Source organism: Rattus rattus, chromosome 9, assembly GCF_011064425.1.
Source record: "Rattus rattus isolate New Zealand chromosome 9, Rrattus_CSIRO_v1, whole genome shotgun sequence".
NCBI classification, from domain to species: domain Eukaryota; kingdom Metazoa; phylum Chordata; class Mammalia; order Rodentia; family Muridae; genus Rattus; species Rattus rattus.
The window spans coordinates 82,933,198-82,951,380 of NC_046162.1; the positions used below are offsets into that span (position 1 = coordinate 82,933,198).

Consider the following 18,183-nt stretch of genomic DNA (forward strand, 5'->3'; position numbering starts at 1 on the left):
GAAGTATTTAACTGACTTCAGTTTTGTCACAATTCCTAAAACAGCTCTTTGGATATCCAACAAATTCCTCATCTATTTATTTCTGCTATTCCCACAGGATTCTACGCCAGGACCCCAAGTCTTGGAGATGAGGGCAACGGGGAGATCATGAGGCTGCTCTCTCCCCTGCAAACCACTGTTTCCTGCTGGAGCTTTTGCTGGTTACACTGAGAGCTGGCTTTGCTGGTTGAGAGTATCAAGGTGCTATGGCAACAGGCCCACTTACCTTGGGAACCTCTTAGATATCAGGCTATGAATCAGCACCAGGTATAGGAGCCTATGAGCCGGGCCATGAGACTTTGAGGTCTCAGCAAGACACTGCGGGAGGGCTTCCAGCACCTTCTTCTGCCCCTGCCCCCCATCGTGATTGGAAGACCACAGTCCTGGCTCTTAGCTATCCCATCTTCCTCGGGGCCCGCGGGAACAGCAGCACTGATACTTCTTCTACCAATAAAACAATGCAAGGGCAGGGCCTGCTGTCTCTCTGTTGGGCTGGGGAGAGGGTAGCCTCGGTTCAAAGCTTTGCCCCGCATAGTAAAGACAAGGGCTGCTAAAATGCAGCCTGGGACTCGCCACATGGTCTCTTCTGGAGTTTTAATTAAGAAACACTGTGAAGGAAAGAAAGGCAGAGTTTGGACCTCCAGAGTAGAAAGAACCAGAGTCCACAGAGGATAAGTCAGTATAAATACTTTTTTAATGAAAAACAGACAAAAGCAAAAAAAGACCCCCCAGCTGGCAGGAAGACTGAGAACTTATCCCAGGCCATGTCCTAAAGGCAGCCAGCCCTAAACTGTAAGGGGACAGAGACTTAGCCAGGAAGTTGAGGCCTCTTACCCTCACCTTTTCTTGGAAGAAGCAGGAGACTGAGCTCTTGAATGCATTTTCCTCCTTGGAACATGCCAAACTCCATCTTGTTGCTGCTGCTGTTGTTTTGCTTTTGTCTTTTTGTTTTGAGATCAGGTCTCACTATGTAGCTCTGACTATCCTGGAACTCAGTATGTAGACCAGGCTGAGCTCAGATTCATAGATATCCTCCTGCCTCTGCCTCCTGAGTTCTGGGATGAAAGGTGTGCACCATTACTCCTGGCTGCCAAACTCCATTTTAGAGCTCTCTGCCTCGGAGGCTCCATGACAAACCAGAAAAGACACTGTATTGAGGACAGGCTAATGCTGGGTTTACTCCATATGGAGCTGCAGACTACACAGCCGGCTTTGTTATGATGCCCATGTTTGACAGCCAAAACATGAACAGGGTGTAACGTGGGGTCCCAGGTCTCAGCTTTACTTCTACGTGGAAGAAAGCATGCCCTGCTGAAGGCTACGCAGAGGAGCCAGCTGGAAGTTTCTAGATCATCCAGCTTGGTAGACCAATGTGGTCTCTAATAAGCAAGACAAAGTGAGAGCGCTGGCTGCAGACATCTTTTCCTTGCTCCACAGGTCAGGTTGCAGAGAGCTAAGCCAGCGTCCCTGTGGGGCTCACGAGGTCTTGGGGGAGGCTCTCTCGGGCCTCCTGCATGCGGCGCCGGGCTCGACGGAATGCTTCTGTAAGGGAGGGAAACATTGCCACGTAGTCAGCTGCTGTGGCGTGGAGAAGAGTGTGGCCCTGGGTGTCCGGATGACGGAATGGGGTGCCTACCTAGCACGTTGTGTGTGGAGCTCTGCTGGCTGAATCCTTCCAGACGGTCCAACACACTCCTCATTTGTTTCCGGAGGGAGTTCGATTCCATGAAAGCCCTGCAGGGAAGCAAAAAACACAGTTAAGGCTGCTCTCCAGCACTCAGTGACAAAGGGCTCAAGGCTCCCAAGGGGCCCAGTGTCACTCACCGGGACTGCTGCAGGCAGTGCAGCCGGAAGGTGACCGTACCTGTCGTCTCAGTGCGGAATCCAAAGCGGCTCAGTCGCTCCCCCTGGGCAGACAGCGGAGACAGAATGGTTTGTGAGGACTAGACCGGGGCGCTGCTGCCATCTGGATTCCTATTCTCAGGTAGTACAGCATCACTGAGTAACTTTACTCCATTATTCAGACAGCAACACAAGGGGCGCCAGGCTCCACCCTCATTTAAGAATGAGCAAGAAGCAAGAGTGCTTCTGGCAAGTTCATTCTGCATCCGATTACCAAGGCCTTCAGTGGTAGAAAGAAGAGGAGATCTCTAATTACACGGCTCCCCAAGGACCCCTTGTTTAGATATTTGTACCTCTAAAATACGGGCAGGCCTGGCAGCATAGGCCATAAGGAGGGGCTATATACCATGAGTACCATGAGCACGCTCAACAACGAGAGGAGGGCCACAAACAGGAATGTAAGTTCTCAGCCTGAAGTCTGCCCAGAGATGAGTCACCTTGAAGGTTCCTGGTATCCTCACATAGGATGGGTCCTCCAGCTCCAGAGAGCCACCAATGAAGAACCTCCTTAGCTCTGCCACGAGGCCCAGCTCCATGGGCCTCCACGTGGAGACAGACAGGGTGTGTGATCCTGTGCAAGGAAGAGGGGAAAGGGGCCGAGTTCCATCCCTGACTTCCCAGCAATGACCTGGGTTAGTGATGACCTGGCAAAGGTTAGCGTGGTGGGTGACAGTGCCTGACTGGAAGACAGGAAGACAGAATCTGAGCTATTCCAGGCATCGCTGTGCTCTAGACAAGCTTGTCAACCTCTGAGAACCTGCTTCTCTTTTGACCTTAGTAAAACGTAGAAGCAATCAGGACACTACGCCTCACAGAGGGGCTGGGAGAATTAGAGGGAGTTTACTACAGTGCCTGGCACACAGAAACTTCTGTGGTCAGTGCAGCTTCTCTCTCAAGGTCTAACTGGAGGACTGCGGTATGTGACAGCCCATCAGGCTGCTGGACCAGGTCAGTTCCGGCTTCACAGTGTCTCTTATGGGAAGGGAGAAATTCCGCAAAGCAGCAAGGGATTTTTCCAGTTAGAGCTCCCAGTTCCTAATCCTCTCTCCTTATCAGGAGCATCAGAGTTTTTGGGAAGTGCTGGTCTTGTCGATAGGACAGAGGGCATCGGGAAGGGCAGGGACAAGAGGTTACCTGGGGTGACAGGCAGCACCACAGCCCCGTAGCCTTCCACACGATACCTCTGCCAGAAGTCCAGTGAGAGGACCTTACAGTAGAGCACAGGCCACTCTGGGAGTGATTCTGGAATGTGAATGAGGTGGCTCAGGGACCTTTGTTAAGAGAGGACCCGGGCTGTGGATTAGTGAGGCTGAGGGTCAGTTACTCACCATCTGATTCATCCTCATGGAGGAAGAAGGCTTCAAATGTGAATGGAAAGGAGAAATAGGCCACCTTGTCCTGGAAAAGAGGAGTGGAGTGTCATGTTCAACTCAGTCACAGGGAGGACAAAGCCTCACTGGAAGGGGTTCTCTGTGCCCAGTGACAAGGTCACCTTCACACAGGGGAAGGAAAACTGTCCGACTGGTAGGAAGCCCAGGCAAAGGACAGCTGAATGTGAGCTGCCGACATTCTCTAAGAGATCAAAGAGCGACTCTGGCCCAAGCAGCCCCACGGAGCCCACACAGAAGCAGCCCCAACTATGGCTCCTCCACAGAGAACACAGGGTTTGGCCTGATGAAGCTTCAAATGCCACCTGGAGCTGCTATCCCCTGCCAGGCACCCGGCACCTTCTCACCCTCCGTACCATTCCCAGGGATCTGGTGACACAGGTCTGGGTTACTCCCGAGAGCTGCTGGAATGATGGGCTGGACCAGTCTGGAAGCCAAGGAGCAGACACAGTAAGCTCATGAGAGAGGGTGGGAGGCCATGTGAGCAAACAAAGCCATGGCAGGGTTCCTTCACACATTCATTCGCCCGCCCACTGGTCCACACAATGTCATTTGTTGAGTCTGCTGTAGGCTGATATGTTTGGAGGCTTTTACAGCCAGATTGTCTCTCCTGGAGCTAATAACCTACTGTGCCTATGGACAGGGCAAGAGACACAGGTGTAATTAAGCTATGGAATGGGTGCAGTCGTCCCCTAGAGAGGTAGAAAGTAACACAGGTCAGGTTTAACCTCAGAGGTGCTCACTTTAGGGCCAGCAGGAGAGGAAGAAATTCACCCAAGAGCTTGGAGAGCCCTCGGTGAGAAGGCAGGACTATGGCGCCAGAAGCCGAGAGGAATGCTTCATAAAGGAAAGTGAGCTATGTCAGGTGCTTCAGACAGGCCAATGTGGTGGAAGGACGGGGGCACCATTAGAATTGAAATGTGGAGGTGACCTGTGACCTTGACTGGTTTCAGTGGGAATGAACAGAATGTCAGAACAGAAATGTCTGAAAAGCACTTACTCGTAGCTGGCAGCTCCACAAAGAAGTGGACATAGAGGTTGTCATGCTCATAGCCTCGGGCTGAGACTAGAGAGAAAGCAGAGTGTAAGTTTAGCTTGCTCTCTTACTACCCTCACCACGCAGTCTAGTCTGTCTTCCTTCCTTCCTTCCTTCCTTCCTTCCTTCCTTCCTTCCTTCGTTTCTTCCTTTTTTTGAGACAGTTTTTCTCTGTGTAGTCCTTGAACTCACTCTGTAGACCAGGTTAGCCTCAAACTCAAGAGATCCCCCTGCCTCTGCCTCCCCAGTGCTGGGATTAAAGTTGGGTATCACCACCACTCAGCTACTCAGTCTAGTCTTGAAAGGCCCAAATGCCCTGCAAAGAAGGCCTTCTCGGGGCTCAGGAGCCTCAGTTTCCAGAAAAGACTCATCACTCAGCTTCCCAAAGACCATGTCCAGCCCAAACTGAGCCAAGGTGAGTAGCTACTCTCAGCTCCATCAGACTCTCTACCTAGTCTGGCTCCAAGACAAGACACTTACCTACCTCTCCATTCACAAAGAGCCGGAGGGCACCCGGGGCAATCTACAGCAGAGGGAAATGGGAAGGAATCAGGTCTAGAGGGAATCAGCATGCCCCGCCCCCAGCCCTGTCCCCAAATCTGCAGAAGGCCTTACACTGGAACAAGCTTGGCCACACTCTGCATGCTCTCCACCCTGACACATCTCTAGGGGACGCTTTCCTATTCCTAAGGCCCGCAGAGTGACTGCACAGTATTTCAGTATTTCAGTATTACAGTATTACAGTATTACTGTATTACAGGGCGGTCACTAGAACTCACAGGCAGCCAGCTCTTCTTCTTTAATTGTTTATGCCATCTGTCTGGTTTTTTTTTTTTTTCATGAAAATCTTGCTCATGCAGCAGAAAACATTACAGGTTAATTTTCTGGAGAAGGAGTGTGGGGAGGGTGGTGATGGTGGTGGTGGTGGTGAGTAGTTCTACCTTTGTTTACGGGTCTAGAAATTGGTGGCGGGAAACACAGAAAGGACCCCAGAGACTGACCTAACCTGTTTTAGTTTTTGTTTTCTAAGATCCAAAACATTTGACCAATAAAAATGACATCTCTTGGGGCTGGGGATTTAGCTCAGTGGTAGAGCGCTTACCTAGGAAGCGCAAGGCCCTGGGTTCGGTCCCCAGCTCCGAAAAAAAGAACCAAAAAAAAAAAAAATGACATCTCTTTGCCTATCTAAGGTGTTATGGAACAATATCCACGTGAGAGATGAGGAAGGCATTTTTGATCTTTATAGTGTTTTTAAAATTAATTGTAAATTAATGCATGGCTGCATTACCACTGATAAAACTCTCCAAACCACCAAACCCCAGAGAAGTCAAAATGCCTGGTAAGGACTTCTCACTGCCCAATACGCAATGACCACTCCCCACCCAGCCTGTCCCAAGAGAGAGGCCAACACAGCATGTGTGCCCTTTCTGACCCCGTCCTAGGCACGCAAGGGCCCACGTCAATATGCAGGGTCATGGAGGAAAGAAAATCGCTTCCTTGACCTCCTTTGTACCCTGCAGAGTTCGTCTTGGAGCCGTCTAGAGAGGCAGACAGCTCCTCGACAGTCGGACGCCCCCTGACGCTCGCAGCGCTGCTGGAAGCTGAGCTACCCACCATCTCATCGCAGCGCTGCTGGAAGCTGGGCTACCCACCATCTCATCGCAGCGCTGCTGGAAGCTGGGCTACCCACCATCTCATCGCAGCGCTGCTGGAAGCTGGGCTACCCACCATCTCAAAGTCTGTGCCCACGAGGCTGCTGAGGTACTCCTTGTGGCGGCCATACAGCTGAGGAAACAAAGCAAACCAATCCTCGAAACTCGGCTCAAGCCAGACCAGGGTTTAGTTCTGACTGGGAGAAAACCAGAGGAGGGAGGGCAAGCACCCGAGACTGATATTCTTAAAGAGATGTATGGCGGTTTGTTGCAGGGCACAGGACTGTGCTACCAGACAGGCATAAGAACTGCAATACCAACACTGATCACAAAAGGACTGCTGTCAAATCAAGGCTAGCCTGGGCTAAATAGGGAGCTCCTGGCTAGTCTGAGCTAGATAGAGGGAGACGGCCTCAACACATATATGCTGCTAAAAGATAACTAAACTACAGTGATACACAGAGGCTCTGAAGTTGGCCAGCCTGGGAATGAACCTGGCTTTCAAGTTAACAAGCAACATTACCTGGGTCCCTAACCTAGGGTCCGTGTTTATAAAGTGGCAATAACGTTCACCTCACGGGGTTGTAAGCGCTAAGTGACAGGGCTGGCACAGAACATAAACAACACTCAGCTGTCACGTCAGCTGTATTTTCTGCAAGGCGTGGGCCGCCATCTTTCTCAGCAGTCACCCAGACATAGTTTCAGCTCCCAGCACAGGGGCTCCTTCCTCCAGGATTTGGAATAAATTGGTGCTTACGTCCTTGAACACACGCTGCTCCCGCTCTTCCTCCTCTGGTTGTGCGAGGGAGGACACGTTGTCAATTGTGTATTTCCAAGCAGATGTGTGTTCCTGCTTCTCTCCCTCAGTCTCGATTCTGTGAGGTCAGAGCCACGAAAAGGATCATTTGTGTTGGTGAGAGGTGTGGCCTTCCAGCCCCAGCCCAGGAGTCAGCTATGCTGGTGACAGAGCTCACCTGAGGTATATGACAGAGAAGACGGTCTTACAGATGATCAAGGGAGGGAAATGGTGGTAAAGCAATGAGGGCACCAGATCACTCCCGTGGGATCTGGACCCATTTCTACCCTGAAGACATGGGGGGCCCTACAACACTCAGTTCTCTCGCCTGAGAAATGGACAGTTTGGCTGTGTTTGGTTGCTAACTCACAGAGCTGTCCTCTCAGACAAAAACGGGCAAGGCTAGCCCTGGCCTGGCTCAGTCCACCTCCCCTGCCCTACCCAGCCCCCATACCCTGCAATGTAAGAATCCTCACTTAACCACACAGCTAAAGTGATCCTTTTGTTGCACATTTTCTGGATGTCCCCTAAAGACCCACGGCCCAGAGCAGAGTGTGACTAGGAATCAGACATTTAGGAGAAGATCAGGGCTTTCTGGGAATCTGCTCAGCCAGAGGCAGGAAGGGCAGGAGGGGAGGTCTCTGCTGCACTTCTCCCCAGTCCCACCTGTAGGGTCCTTTGATGCCAGTGAAGTCGGGCTTCACTGTGATCACTCCATTGCTATCCACCTTCAGGACGCAGAGGACATGTTCATGTATCTTATAGCCAAGCCTAGGAAGCAGGACGTCAACATCAAGGCTGGGGTCACCAGGGAAAGAGAGAGGTAGTTGGCCACTTCAGGGACAGGAGAGGGGATGCGGTGAGAACCTTCATGGTAATGCTTTTCCTTTGAGTAAAGCAAAGGTGAGAAAGAGGCCCTCCATCCCATATGGCTATAACAGGAAGGTGGTGGGGAGGGAGGGGGAGGAGGACAGGAGCCAGCAGGGCGAAGGGTCACTCACTTCCCATAGGGCCCCAGGTCTGCCATGATATACATTGTCTGAAGAGGGGTGTTAATAGCATGGCTGTTCCTGATGAAGTCTTCCGAGGGCTCCCATGTGATGATTCGAGACTTGAGTTTGCTGCCCTCTCTGAGAGGAACCACAGGAAAGGGTCAGTGAGAGAGATCATGAGGTATGGGAAGGGTCAGCACGAGAGAGCACAGAGACCACCTGATCACTGTTGTACTCACACCCCTCGCCTGTCCTGGCGCCGCCGCCTGACGTTCGCCATCCGCTCAACCAGAAACGATGGTGCCTCGCTGGCTGAAGTGGTTATCCTCTGACAGTACTGGGGAAAGAGGACAGGGTTGTGTCAGAGCGATGTGGGGAGAAACACCTGGAGGGAAGCCATCCTCTGACCCTCCTCCAGGACGCAAACCCAACAGGCAGAGCCTCACAGTTGCCTGTGCTGGGCGAGGGGAGAGATGACACAGTCCTACCGTGGCTTGGGCTTCCTTAGGAGTCTAGAGACAAGTTGTGTATGCTAACAGTAACATCAGCCTGCCCTCTCTGAACACATGTCAACAAAATGCTGGGTTAAGTCTGCCTGGTAAATGTTGATGCTAACTAGGTGGTCAAAAATGCCAAATAGGAGACCAGTTTTTTGGGGTTTTTTTTTGTTTTGTTTGTTTGTTTGTTTGTTTTGTTTTGTTTTGTTTTTTGAGAAAGTTCTCACTTGGGTAAGCTAGCAGCAACTGTATTTTTATCTTCTCAAATTTATACGCTGCTGTCTCACAGCTCTCCTGAAGAAGGCAGCCCAATCTTTCAAAGGACACCCACTAATATTTGCTCCCAGCAGAACTCTAAGGGTTCATGGATACAAAAATCAGAAAAACAGTTCTGCCTTCAAGGAATTTACACTCTTCCTGAAAAGACATATAATACTGGAAGAGAATGTAAAACAAGCCCACAGGGGCACAGGCAAAGTCACAGGCATCCAAACACATTCCTCTTCTCACCTATAAACTCCTGACTCTGACTGAATTTTAAATAGATTGTTCTAGACTCTGCCCGTCTATGTAGTCAGTTCCTATGCTATCAGGTCCCACAGCCCCTCTGGCAGGAGGAAGAGCATCAGCCACACTACCTGTGTCTACCCACTGCGGCCTGGCTGCCAGCAGCTCACAGCAGCCTCTATAACCACCTGTGTGTCTCCCTTTGCTGGCTTCCCCTTACCACATAGAGCCAGTGAGGCCAGAAAGCCAGGGGAGACAAAGAAGAAAGCGATGGGCCCCCGGAAGGAACAATACCTCTTCTAAGTCGGTGTATCTATCCGAGTCGGTGTAAGTGAAGATTCGCCGGTTTTTCCTGCCACCAGAATTCTCCAGCTTCAGGACCTCTTGGCGGTACTGATGATCTAATGGGCTCTGACACGCGGATTCATTTTGGTACAGGTCAACTTCAAACTAAAGTCACCACAAAGAAACAGATCAGCTGGGACTATCTCAAACTTTGGTTCCGTAGCTATGGAAGCAAATCACTTCTAGCAGGAGCTGACATGTTCTCAAAACCGACTGTCACTTTGTTTAAATGATGAAGGGCAGGGGAGATCTAAGAACGTTCCAGTTAGAAGGATCCAGGCTGATGTTCTAATCTAACCATGTTACTAGAGATGCTACAGAGCCCAGAATGCTAAACTGAGCAGTGGTAGCCCTTACATTACAATGGCTATGTAAACATAACGGGAGAAAGTATAAGCCGCCACAACCCTTTCTGGAAATCAGTTTGACCGTATGAGTCAGTGGTCAGGTTCGAGACAGGTAGGTGGAGGCAGACGGAGGATAAGTCATGCTGGCTCACCTGGCTAAACAGCTTCTCCTGCCACCCAATTATAACCTCTTCCTCCTCTTCTTCATCAGGGCGGTGTCCACCTTCAAACACAACAGAATGAGTCAGACCAGCCACACTTCTTCCTCGGTGGTTGGTTATAACCAGTGTTCCTATATTTGTTTCATTTGGGTCTTAAAATTTTTGTTATTGTTGTTTGGAAGTGTCTCGTTCTACAACCCAATCTGACCTCAAATTCCAGATCCTCCTGCCTCAGACAGAAAAACACTGACATTACATGTGTATACCACCAGGTCTGGCTTCAAAGTCCTGATTCACAACAACCACGAACCCCACTGGAATTCAGTGACTCACTAAGCACTCACTCTAGACAAAGAACGCACGTGCTGGACACACTTTGGTTAATGCCAGAAGTGAGATTAGGATCTGAGGTGTCCTAATCATTACTCTAATTTGAATAAAATGTAACTCTGCCTTCCAGGAAATATAATCTTGTCCAGTACAAGGAACTGAAATTTAGTTAGAGGCTGAAGAGCCAGCCCTTCCTCAATCCTGCCTGCATTTGCTGAATTGGCTAGATAAACACCCTGATGTTTTTCTGAGGCCACCTACCAAATCATCCATAAACATTAACTCAGGAGACCATCAGGAGAGGGAGGGAAGGCAAATAAATGTTTTTTTTAAAGAACTATATTTAATATACTCCTAGTTCTGTGCATCTTTCCCAAGACACAACCTTTGTGATCCACACAAAGAATGCCTAAGAATATTTCTGAGTAGAACGAGAAATAACAAAAGCATTAAAGATGACTGGCCCAACATGAGACTCTTGTCCTTTCTTTTGGCTTTGAAGGCAAAGAACAAGAAATCACATTTTTCATGCAAACTCCTGTTTTTAAAATTGTTTTTAAGTGTATTTACACATACATTTGGAGTTTGGAACATTTCTCTTAGAAGCCCTTCCCCCATTCCCCCCCAGTCTCCCTACTGACCCCGCAACGGCCCCCAACCCCAGTCAGAGTCACAACTAGGATGAGTAAAATGGCTCAAGTCCCAGGATGCATCAGGTACAGAGAGAGAACTGAACTGGTTCGCAAAGGTTATCCCCTGAACTTCACTCTTGCACTGTGGCATGGGCTTGCACACACACAAATGTAAAGTATAATGTTAAAAAAAAAAACAAAAAAAAAAAAAAAAAAAAAAACAAAAAACCGGAAACGATTGCCCAGGTTCAAACGCTTCCATATTCCCCAGCTATGTGACACTGGGCAGCAAACTCAACCTCTCCGAGCTTTTTGTTCCTCCTCAGTACCCTACTGCCCCGCACCCTTGCCTCAGTTCTCAAATGAATCTATCATCACCACAAACACCCACTAGCAGCTTGAGGAGGCTTAAAAGTGGCCAAGTCTATGAGGTCCTTCCCAATCTGGGCAGCAGGCTGGTAATGAAGGAAGTTGCTTGATGTGATTCTTTGCAGATGAACTCTGTCAAGAGAAGAGAAGCCCCAAATGTGCGTGTCAAAGACACACAGCGGGGTTGGGGATTTAGCTCAGTGGTAGAGAGCTTGCCTAGCAACCACAAGGCCCTGAGTTCGGTCCACAGAAAGGAGATACACGCAGTAAGGATGGGAGAAAGAAATCACAGAGGCAGAGGTGCCAAGGCGGCAGCTAGAGAAGAAGAGGTGGGTAGGGGCGTCTGCTGGATAAGTCAGTGAGGCGGGACACAAGGGTCCGAGGGGTTTGAAAGTGGCGAGAACTTGAAGGGACTTGAGCAGGGGTGAGTCTGGAAGGTGTGTTTGTAAGTTTTCAGTGGGAAAAGATCCTGAACCAGAACGCGCGCAGAAATGGCAGAGGAAGTAGTTGGGATTGTAAGCGGAAGTAGGGGCCTCTGAGCATCCAAAAGCTTAGGGTGGAATAAAGTTAGGGGGCCCTGGAGCTTAGAGTAAGGGGACCCTGAAGCTGGGGTGGAGTGACTACCGGAGGCGCAGGTTGCGCACGGGGTCCCGGGAGCGATACACGGCCTCGCCGGTGTCAGTGCTCCAGACGGCTTCCGCCATGACAGCTGCTTCGCGCTGCGACCGCGCCGGAAAGCGCGCCCCGTTCCCCTGGCAACGGAGACGCTGGCTTCTTAGACAAGGGAGGCTCTGCGCACGCAGCTCTCCACGCCTGCGGCAGCCAGTCCTTAGTGTAGCAGCAAGGGACCCTCAGCAAGATAGCATGTGTGAGGTCTGCAGCCTGGCTTGTCCTGTGTGAAAGTTAATGCACTGCACAAATGAGGAAACCGCCATCAGCTACTTTATTTAGGTGCAAAAATGGTGATGCGGGGGTTGGGGATTTAGCTCAGTGGTAGAGCGCTTGCCTAGAAAGCGCAAGGCCCTGGGTTCGGTCCCCAGCTCCGGGGGAAAAAAAAAATGGTGATGACGGCCAGAACCAGGTGACCAGAGTTCTTGCTTTCTGACCAAACACTGCCTTCCACTGAACATTTGAAAACTTTGGCCTAGGGGGCATGTAGAAATGGCTTAGTGGTGAAGAGGTTAGTGACTAGACTTCCAGAGGAACTGGCGTGCTCAAATGGCCACTCACACCTGTCTGTAACTCCGGTTCCAGAGGGGTCAGACACCTTGTCGCCTTACAGTGCACATACGGTGCACAGACGTATTATGTTCAGCCAAAACACCATTACGCATGAAATAAATAAAAAAAAAAAAAAACTTTTTTAAAGAAAGAAAACCCAGGCTTAAACAATTGGCGAGTATGGTTGAAAGGACATGCTTACGAAAATAAAACATATTCTTTGAAGAAAAAACCACAAAGAAACCTGTAGGGCAGGTATATTAGTAGTTTTGTTGGTATGCACTGAGCCAGAGAAAGAAAAAACAAGGAAGCCAGCAGTAAAAACAAGGAAGCCAGCAGAAAGGAAGGAAAGGGTGTTTTCCCCGTGGCATGTCTGCTCTGGATTATTAAGCAGTTAAGATTCCGTGCCAGCCCCTGAAAAACCAAAGTGACATTCAGAAGTCATGGTTCACTGGAGCATCAAAGGAAAGATGGTATAAACTTAATTCCGGCTGTTTGGCAATATCAATATTGGTAATAAGTATTTGACAGTTGCTGCCCATTCAGCTGAACAAGCAGTTGTTGCCTGGACTGAGACATTTCATGGCCATTTGATTATAGGGCAGAGAAGTCCTGGGCGCATTAGCTACTCATTGTGTGCACTAAGAACTCACCACAAATAGCACATACCCAATGGGACCTCACGAAGTTTATATTGACTGTAACCCTCCCCAAATCCTCTCCAAGAGATACTTTATTCCAATTTAAAAGATGAAGTTACCAAGGGCCAGGAGTTAATTAAGGGGCTTCTTAATGAGTGCCGAGGTGGTAAAAACAGATTCCAGCCTGGTTTGGCTTTTGTGGCTTCAAACCTTCCACTGACTTACTGTCTGCCATCCACATCCTTAAGAACATACAATTTCCAATTAAGGAATGATTTCTATAGACTGAAACCATGGAGATAGAAAAGCAAGTCACTCTGATTTTTTTAAGCTGAGAATATCCAGGGGAGGGGGTTTATGTTTGGATTGCCAGCACTGGAGGCATAAATAAAAGGATTTCAAGTCTAAGACCTCATTTTAAACAGAACAAAACAAAAGAAGAACAAACAATTAAAAAAAAATCAATCAAGAGCTGTAGAAATGGCTCAGTGGGTGAAGACCTTTGTCACTAAGCATGATGACCTGAATTTGATCCTTAGAAGGAGAAAGCTTATTTCACAGAGTTGTTGTCTGACCTCCACAGTTTGCATGTGTGCCCACACACCATCACCACCACTAATAATAACAGTAGTAAAATTAAGCTTTTCCGTGGCACCTCCCAGGCCATTGACTGTGTCAGGGTAAAGCCGAGTATCTCCTTCCCAGCTACTGGCTGTGAGAAACTCATTGGAACGGACACTGAACATAAACTTCGTGTGTTCTGTGACAGGTGCATGGTCCCAGAAGCACCCGCTGAGGCTCTGGGTGAAGACCGGAAGGGTCATGGGTCAAAACAGTAAGGCAATTGGTAAACAAGGTTTTCCCATGAAGCAAGGTGTCTTAACCCATGGCCGAGTGCTCCCACTGTTGAGTAAGGGGCATTCTTGTTATAGACCAAGGAGAACTGAAGAGAGGAAGCACAAGTCTGCTTGCAGATGCGTGGTGGGTGCCAATCGGAGTTATGGGTTGTTGGTGGGGGGAAAAGGAGAGAAGAATATCCCTAGACTGGCAGATACTACTGTGCCTTGGTGGTTAGGGCTCCAAAGAGCTTGCAGAGTCTGAAAGCTTTTCAGTCTCTCTAAAGATGATGCCCATCAGTTGTCAAAAAAAAAAAAAAAAACAACAAACAAACAAAAAAACAAAACCCTTAAATAGGGGTTGGGGATTTAGCTCAGTGGTAGAGCGCTTGCCTAGCAAGCACAAGGCCCTGTTCGGTCCCCAGCTCCAAAAAAAAAAAAAAAAAAAAGAAAAGAAAAGAAAAAAAAAAACCCTTAAATAAGGAAGGCACGAAGCCCTCGACCAAAGCACCCACGATTCAGCATCTTGCCGCTCCACGTGTCCAGCAACACAAATTCTGACGTGCTGCTCTGAAGAATGAACACATTAGGAAAAGCAAGGCGGAAGTTGTAGGATATGAGAAGGAAGTCAAAGAAAAGGAAAACACCAGGAGACTGTCCTCAATGACAGCTTCTCCTTTTTTTTATTGTTGTTCTCTCTCTCTCTCTCTCTCTCTCTCTCTCTCTCTCTCTCTCTCTCTCTCTCTCTCTCCCTCTCCCCCTTCCTCTCTCCCTCTCCCCTCTCTCCCTCTCCCCTCTCTCCCTTCCTCTCCTCCTCCCCCCTCTTTCTTCTCTTCCTTTTTAACTTTTTATTGACTCTTTGTGAGTTTCATACCATGTACCCCAGTCCCATTTATCTCCCCCTCGCACCCCCCAAACACACACACACACACACACAAAATAAACAATGCAACACATAGAAAACATCTCCTTGTGGAAGCTGTAGTGTGCCACAGTGTGCCCCTGAGTATACCCCTCTGACAACAAATCTTCACTTGTAAACACTCATTGTGGTGAGTCATTCATTGGTCTGGCTTAAGGCCTCTGGTGTCTGTCACACCATCAATACTGGATCCTCATTGGGACTCCTCACGGTTATCCTGTCATTGCCCTGTGTCATGGAGATCCTGACGCTTTGGATCAGCAGGACTGGCCCTTTCATGCACCTCAACAGTTCACAGACGATGTAGATTTTGGGGTGGATCAACTCAAAACTGTGGATCTGGGCCTGGGTGGTAGTTGATCTGGTCGGCCTGCTGGCTCCCTCTTATCCCCACCACAGGGCAAGCTCTCCAGCACCACTCTGGCTAGGCCACTAAATGCTGCCTTTGGGAGGAAGCAAGGTCAGCTCTCCCGCTCTCTCGCCCTCAGGGCCGGCTTACCTCCCCACCATGCTTCCAGAGCCAGCTCCACTGTGTTGCCTGGCCAGGACCCAGACCGAGTGCTGCAGCTGGCTATCGGCTGGGCCAGCTCTGCTGTGCTCACACCCATGGGGCCAGCTCTGCTGTGCCCCCACACCAGGGCCAGCTCTGCTGTGCCGTCCAGGTGAGGTGCAGGGCCCTCTTCTCTGAGAGCTACCATTGGCGAAGGGCCGGGCCAGAGAGCTTCTACTTCTGAGTCCAGTGAAACAACCCAAGCCTTGAGACCTTAAAAAAATAGCACTTAAGAACTTTCCTTTCATAGACAACTACAGTGAGACATGAGCAATACACAATAACGATGCAGTCTACATGCACAATTTAGTTTTATAATCAAATCAGACTTTCACCAAAATAAATCTGATGTGATTGTATGCAAAATTTTTTATCATGCACATGGTGTGGAGGTATAGGGCTGCTTGGATAAGTAAACATAATATTTTTACACAAATCTATGTTTTTTACATTTCTCCTTGCCTACTGATTCCTAAGAATACAGTTTTTAATCTATTCACTATTCATTATTTATTCATTATTGTCAAGACAGGGATTCTCTGTATAGCCCTGGCTGTCCTGAAACTTTCTCTGTAGACCAGGCTAGCCTCAAACTCAGAGATCAGCTTACTTCTGTCTCTCCTGGGAGTAAAGACATTCATCACCACTGCCAAATTTGTCTTTTAAATCTGAGGTCCCAGAGTAGGAGTCAAAGGTTTACTTCTGGAATTTTGCTTTCTGAAAAGAGCTCTTAGTTCTTAGCAGAGTCTGGAGAGAACTTGTACCTTGATTTCAAGAGTGGCCTGAATTTTATATATTCTTGTCATTAGCTTTTTATGTGTTATTTATGTGTTAGGAAAACACTGCAAACAGTCTATCCAATCTGCCTTTTGTATCTGTGGGTTTTCCACCCATAGATCTAATCAATTACCAAAGACCAGCTTCGACATTTAGGGCAAACTGAAGCAGGGTATAGAATCGGTGACTGGCCACGCAGCAGACTTTTCTCTGAGGGAATAAAGCTTGATTGACTGGAGCCAGCACTCCCTGCAACCAGCTAGAAATGCTTTGAAGTCTTTGGGGGCCTGGTCAAAAGGAATAATGAAAAAAAGGGGGAAAGAATTACACACACACACACACACACACACACACACACACACACACACACACACTGAGCAGGCTCCAACAACTTTATTCTTTTTTCTTTCACAGCTTATACATCCCAGCAAAATCTTTCAAGCAGAACAAAAATCACAATGTAGTTACATTCTGTTTTTCTTTAAATGAACAATTATAATGAGTATATGTAAGAAAAAAACATGCTCCCCAGAACCCTCACATGATCAAATGCTTTATGTATTTTGGATTAAAAAAAGCAAATTATTCCCAAGAACTCACACAGATTTGCAACTAAGCAACTTGTTATAGATTAGCAAAGCATAAGCAAGCAAGATAATTTTCTCAGCCAGTCACTTTTTACTGTCAGGCTCCAATTTGTGATTACAAAGAAAGAATTAATTATTTTAATATTTATCTTAAGAAATAATCATACAAAAATCTTAAAAGAATCACAAATCTAAACCTTTATATAAGAAAGTCGTCTACCTTAAATCCTCTGGATGCACATCTACTCATTAACAATTTTATTAAATCATATCAGGAAGCTCAGGGGAAAGATGGGTACGAGAAATTAATCATCACCTTGCTCATCAGCCCAACTTCAGCAAGAGCCTGGTCAGCCAGTGCTGTTCGGGGCTGTCATTGGTCAGCCAGTGCTGTTCGGGGCTGCCATTGGTCAGCCAGGGCTGTTCGGGGCTGCCATTGGTCAGCCAGGGCTGTTCGGGGCTGCCATTGGTCAGCCAGGGCTGTTCGGGGCTGCCACTGTTCTTGTTCGCTGATCTTAAATCCCTAGTGCAACTACTAAGAGTGTAACTTTCTGAACTTCAAATTGTTTTCTAAGATTTTCTACATCAGAGCCATTGACAAAAACATCTTTTTTTTTTCTTTTTTAAAAAATATTTATTTATGGGGCTGGAGAAATGGCTCAGCAGTTAAGAGCTCCGACTGCTCTTCCAGAGGTCCTGAGTTCAATATCCCAGCAACCACATGGTGGCTCACAACCATCTGTAATGAGATCTGGTGTGTCTGAAGACAGCTACAATATACTCGTATACATTAAATAAATAAATAAATAAATAAATTTTTATTTATTTATTTATTATATATAAGTACACTGTAGCTGTTCAGAGACAATCAGAAGAGGGCATCAGTTAGTCATTGCTAACACAGTCTACATTTCCAAGTTCTTTCCAAGGGTGGTGATTGAATGCTTGAAAAAGAGCAAGTGCTATTCTTGGGAGTGGCAATCATGCTGCCCAGTGAGGGGCTGGAAGCCCCTTTAGAGTTTTCACACGATGTAGAGATTAGGAAGTCTGTGAAGACCACAGGAACGATAAGCAGTTTGATGCCCCACAACTGCATGAAGTCCGCGGGACACTGTAGTCCTCTGGGCTCTGCCTCTCGGAGGCACACGCAGCGCGAATAGTATGCAACAGCAAAGATCATTTATTCTCCAGAGAAGCTGCATGCAGGGGCCCACCATACGCCGGGATGGAAGACAGAAGTGTGGACTTTGCAAGGTCAATTTAAAGCCTGTTAGGGTAGGAGTGGACGACTTTTACCTTTCTCTTGATTGGTTGGCTATATCTCCAAGGGGTAGAGGTGCCTTTGTGATTGGTTAAGGCTCTAGGGATTTGGAGAACCTTTACTGATTAACTATACTTGGCTCTAGCTAGGTGGTGGGGCAACTTCTACAGTTCCTGATTGGCTTCCCATGAGGTTGGCTTAGGCAAGGTGGTAGGGCAACTTAAATAGGTCCTGATTGGTTGCCTGTGAGGTTGGCTCAGGCTAGGTGGTGAGGCAGTTTATATAGGTCCTAATTGGCTGCCTGTGGCTCAGGCTAGGAGGTAGGGCAGCTTCCTGATTGGCTGCCCGTGAGGGGTGGTTTCCACTGTGATTGACTTGGTTTGGACTTGTCTAGC

At 48.2% G+C, this 18,183-nt stretch overlaps 1 protein-coding gene and 1 pseudogene across 3 annotated transcripts; one reads left to right on the plus strand and one right to left on the minus strand.

Annotated features, from left to right (window-relative positions):
* Positions 1-711: 711 nt before the first annotated feature.
* Mks1 (MKS transition zone complex subunit 1) lies at positions 712-11,714 on the minus strand. 3 transcript variants are annotated; one of them, XM_032913658.1, is made up of 18 exons: positions 11,618-11,714; positions 11,016-11,125; positions 9,654-9,724; positions 9,104-9,259; positions 8,045-8,142; positions 7,815-7,943; positions 7,480-7,584; positions 6,775-6,892; positions 6,094-6,150; positions 4,846-4,888; positions 4,330-4,395; positions 3,686-3,756; positions 3,270-3,339; positions 3,076-3,183; positions 2,379-2,512; positions 1,864-1,946; positions 1,676-1,773; positions 712-1,581 (listed from the first exon to the last, which is right to left on the minus strand). In XM_032913658.1, exons 1-18 carry the CDS (start codon positions 11,695-11,697, stop codon positions 1,493-1,495), a joined length of 1,686 nt encoding a protein of 561 aa, XP_032769549.1. In that variant the 5' UTR covers positions 11,698-11,714; the 3' UTR covers positions 712-1,492. The 3 variants fall into 3 exon arrangements, with proteins under 3 accessions (XP_032769549.1, XP_032769551.1, XP_032769550.1); XM_032913659.1 differs by having other exon boundaries at positions 1,393-1,581; positions 9,104-9,220; XM_032913660.1 differs by lacking the exon at positions 1,864-1,946.
* LOC116910375 lies at positions 11,696-17,040 on the plus strand (annotated as a pseudogene).
* Positions 17,041-18,183: the final 1,143 nt, after the last annotated feature.

Bases quoted from the DNA above. Each gene is read 5' to 3' on its own strand.
- Mks1 (XM_032913658.1), bottom strand. From the start codon at position 11,697: ATGGCGGAAGCCGTCTGGAGCACTGACACCGGCGAGGCCGTGTATCGC. The intron at 6,893-7,479 runs GTGGGACTGGGG...CTGACCTCACAG, and splicing joins GGCATCAAAGGACCCTACAG to AATCGAGACTGAGGGAGAGA. The intron at 3,340-3,685 runs GTACGGAGGGTG...CCTCTTTTCCAG, and splicing joins TCACCAGATCCCTGGGAATG to GACAAGGTGGCCTATTTCTC.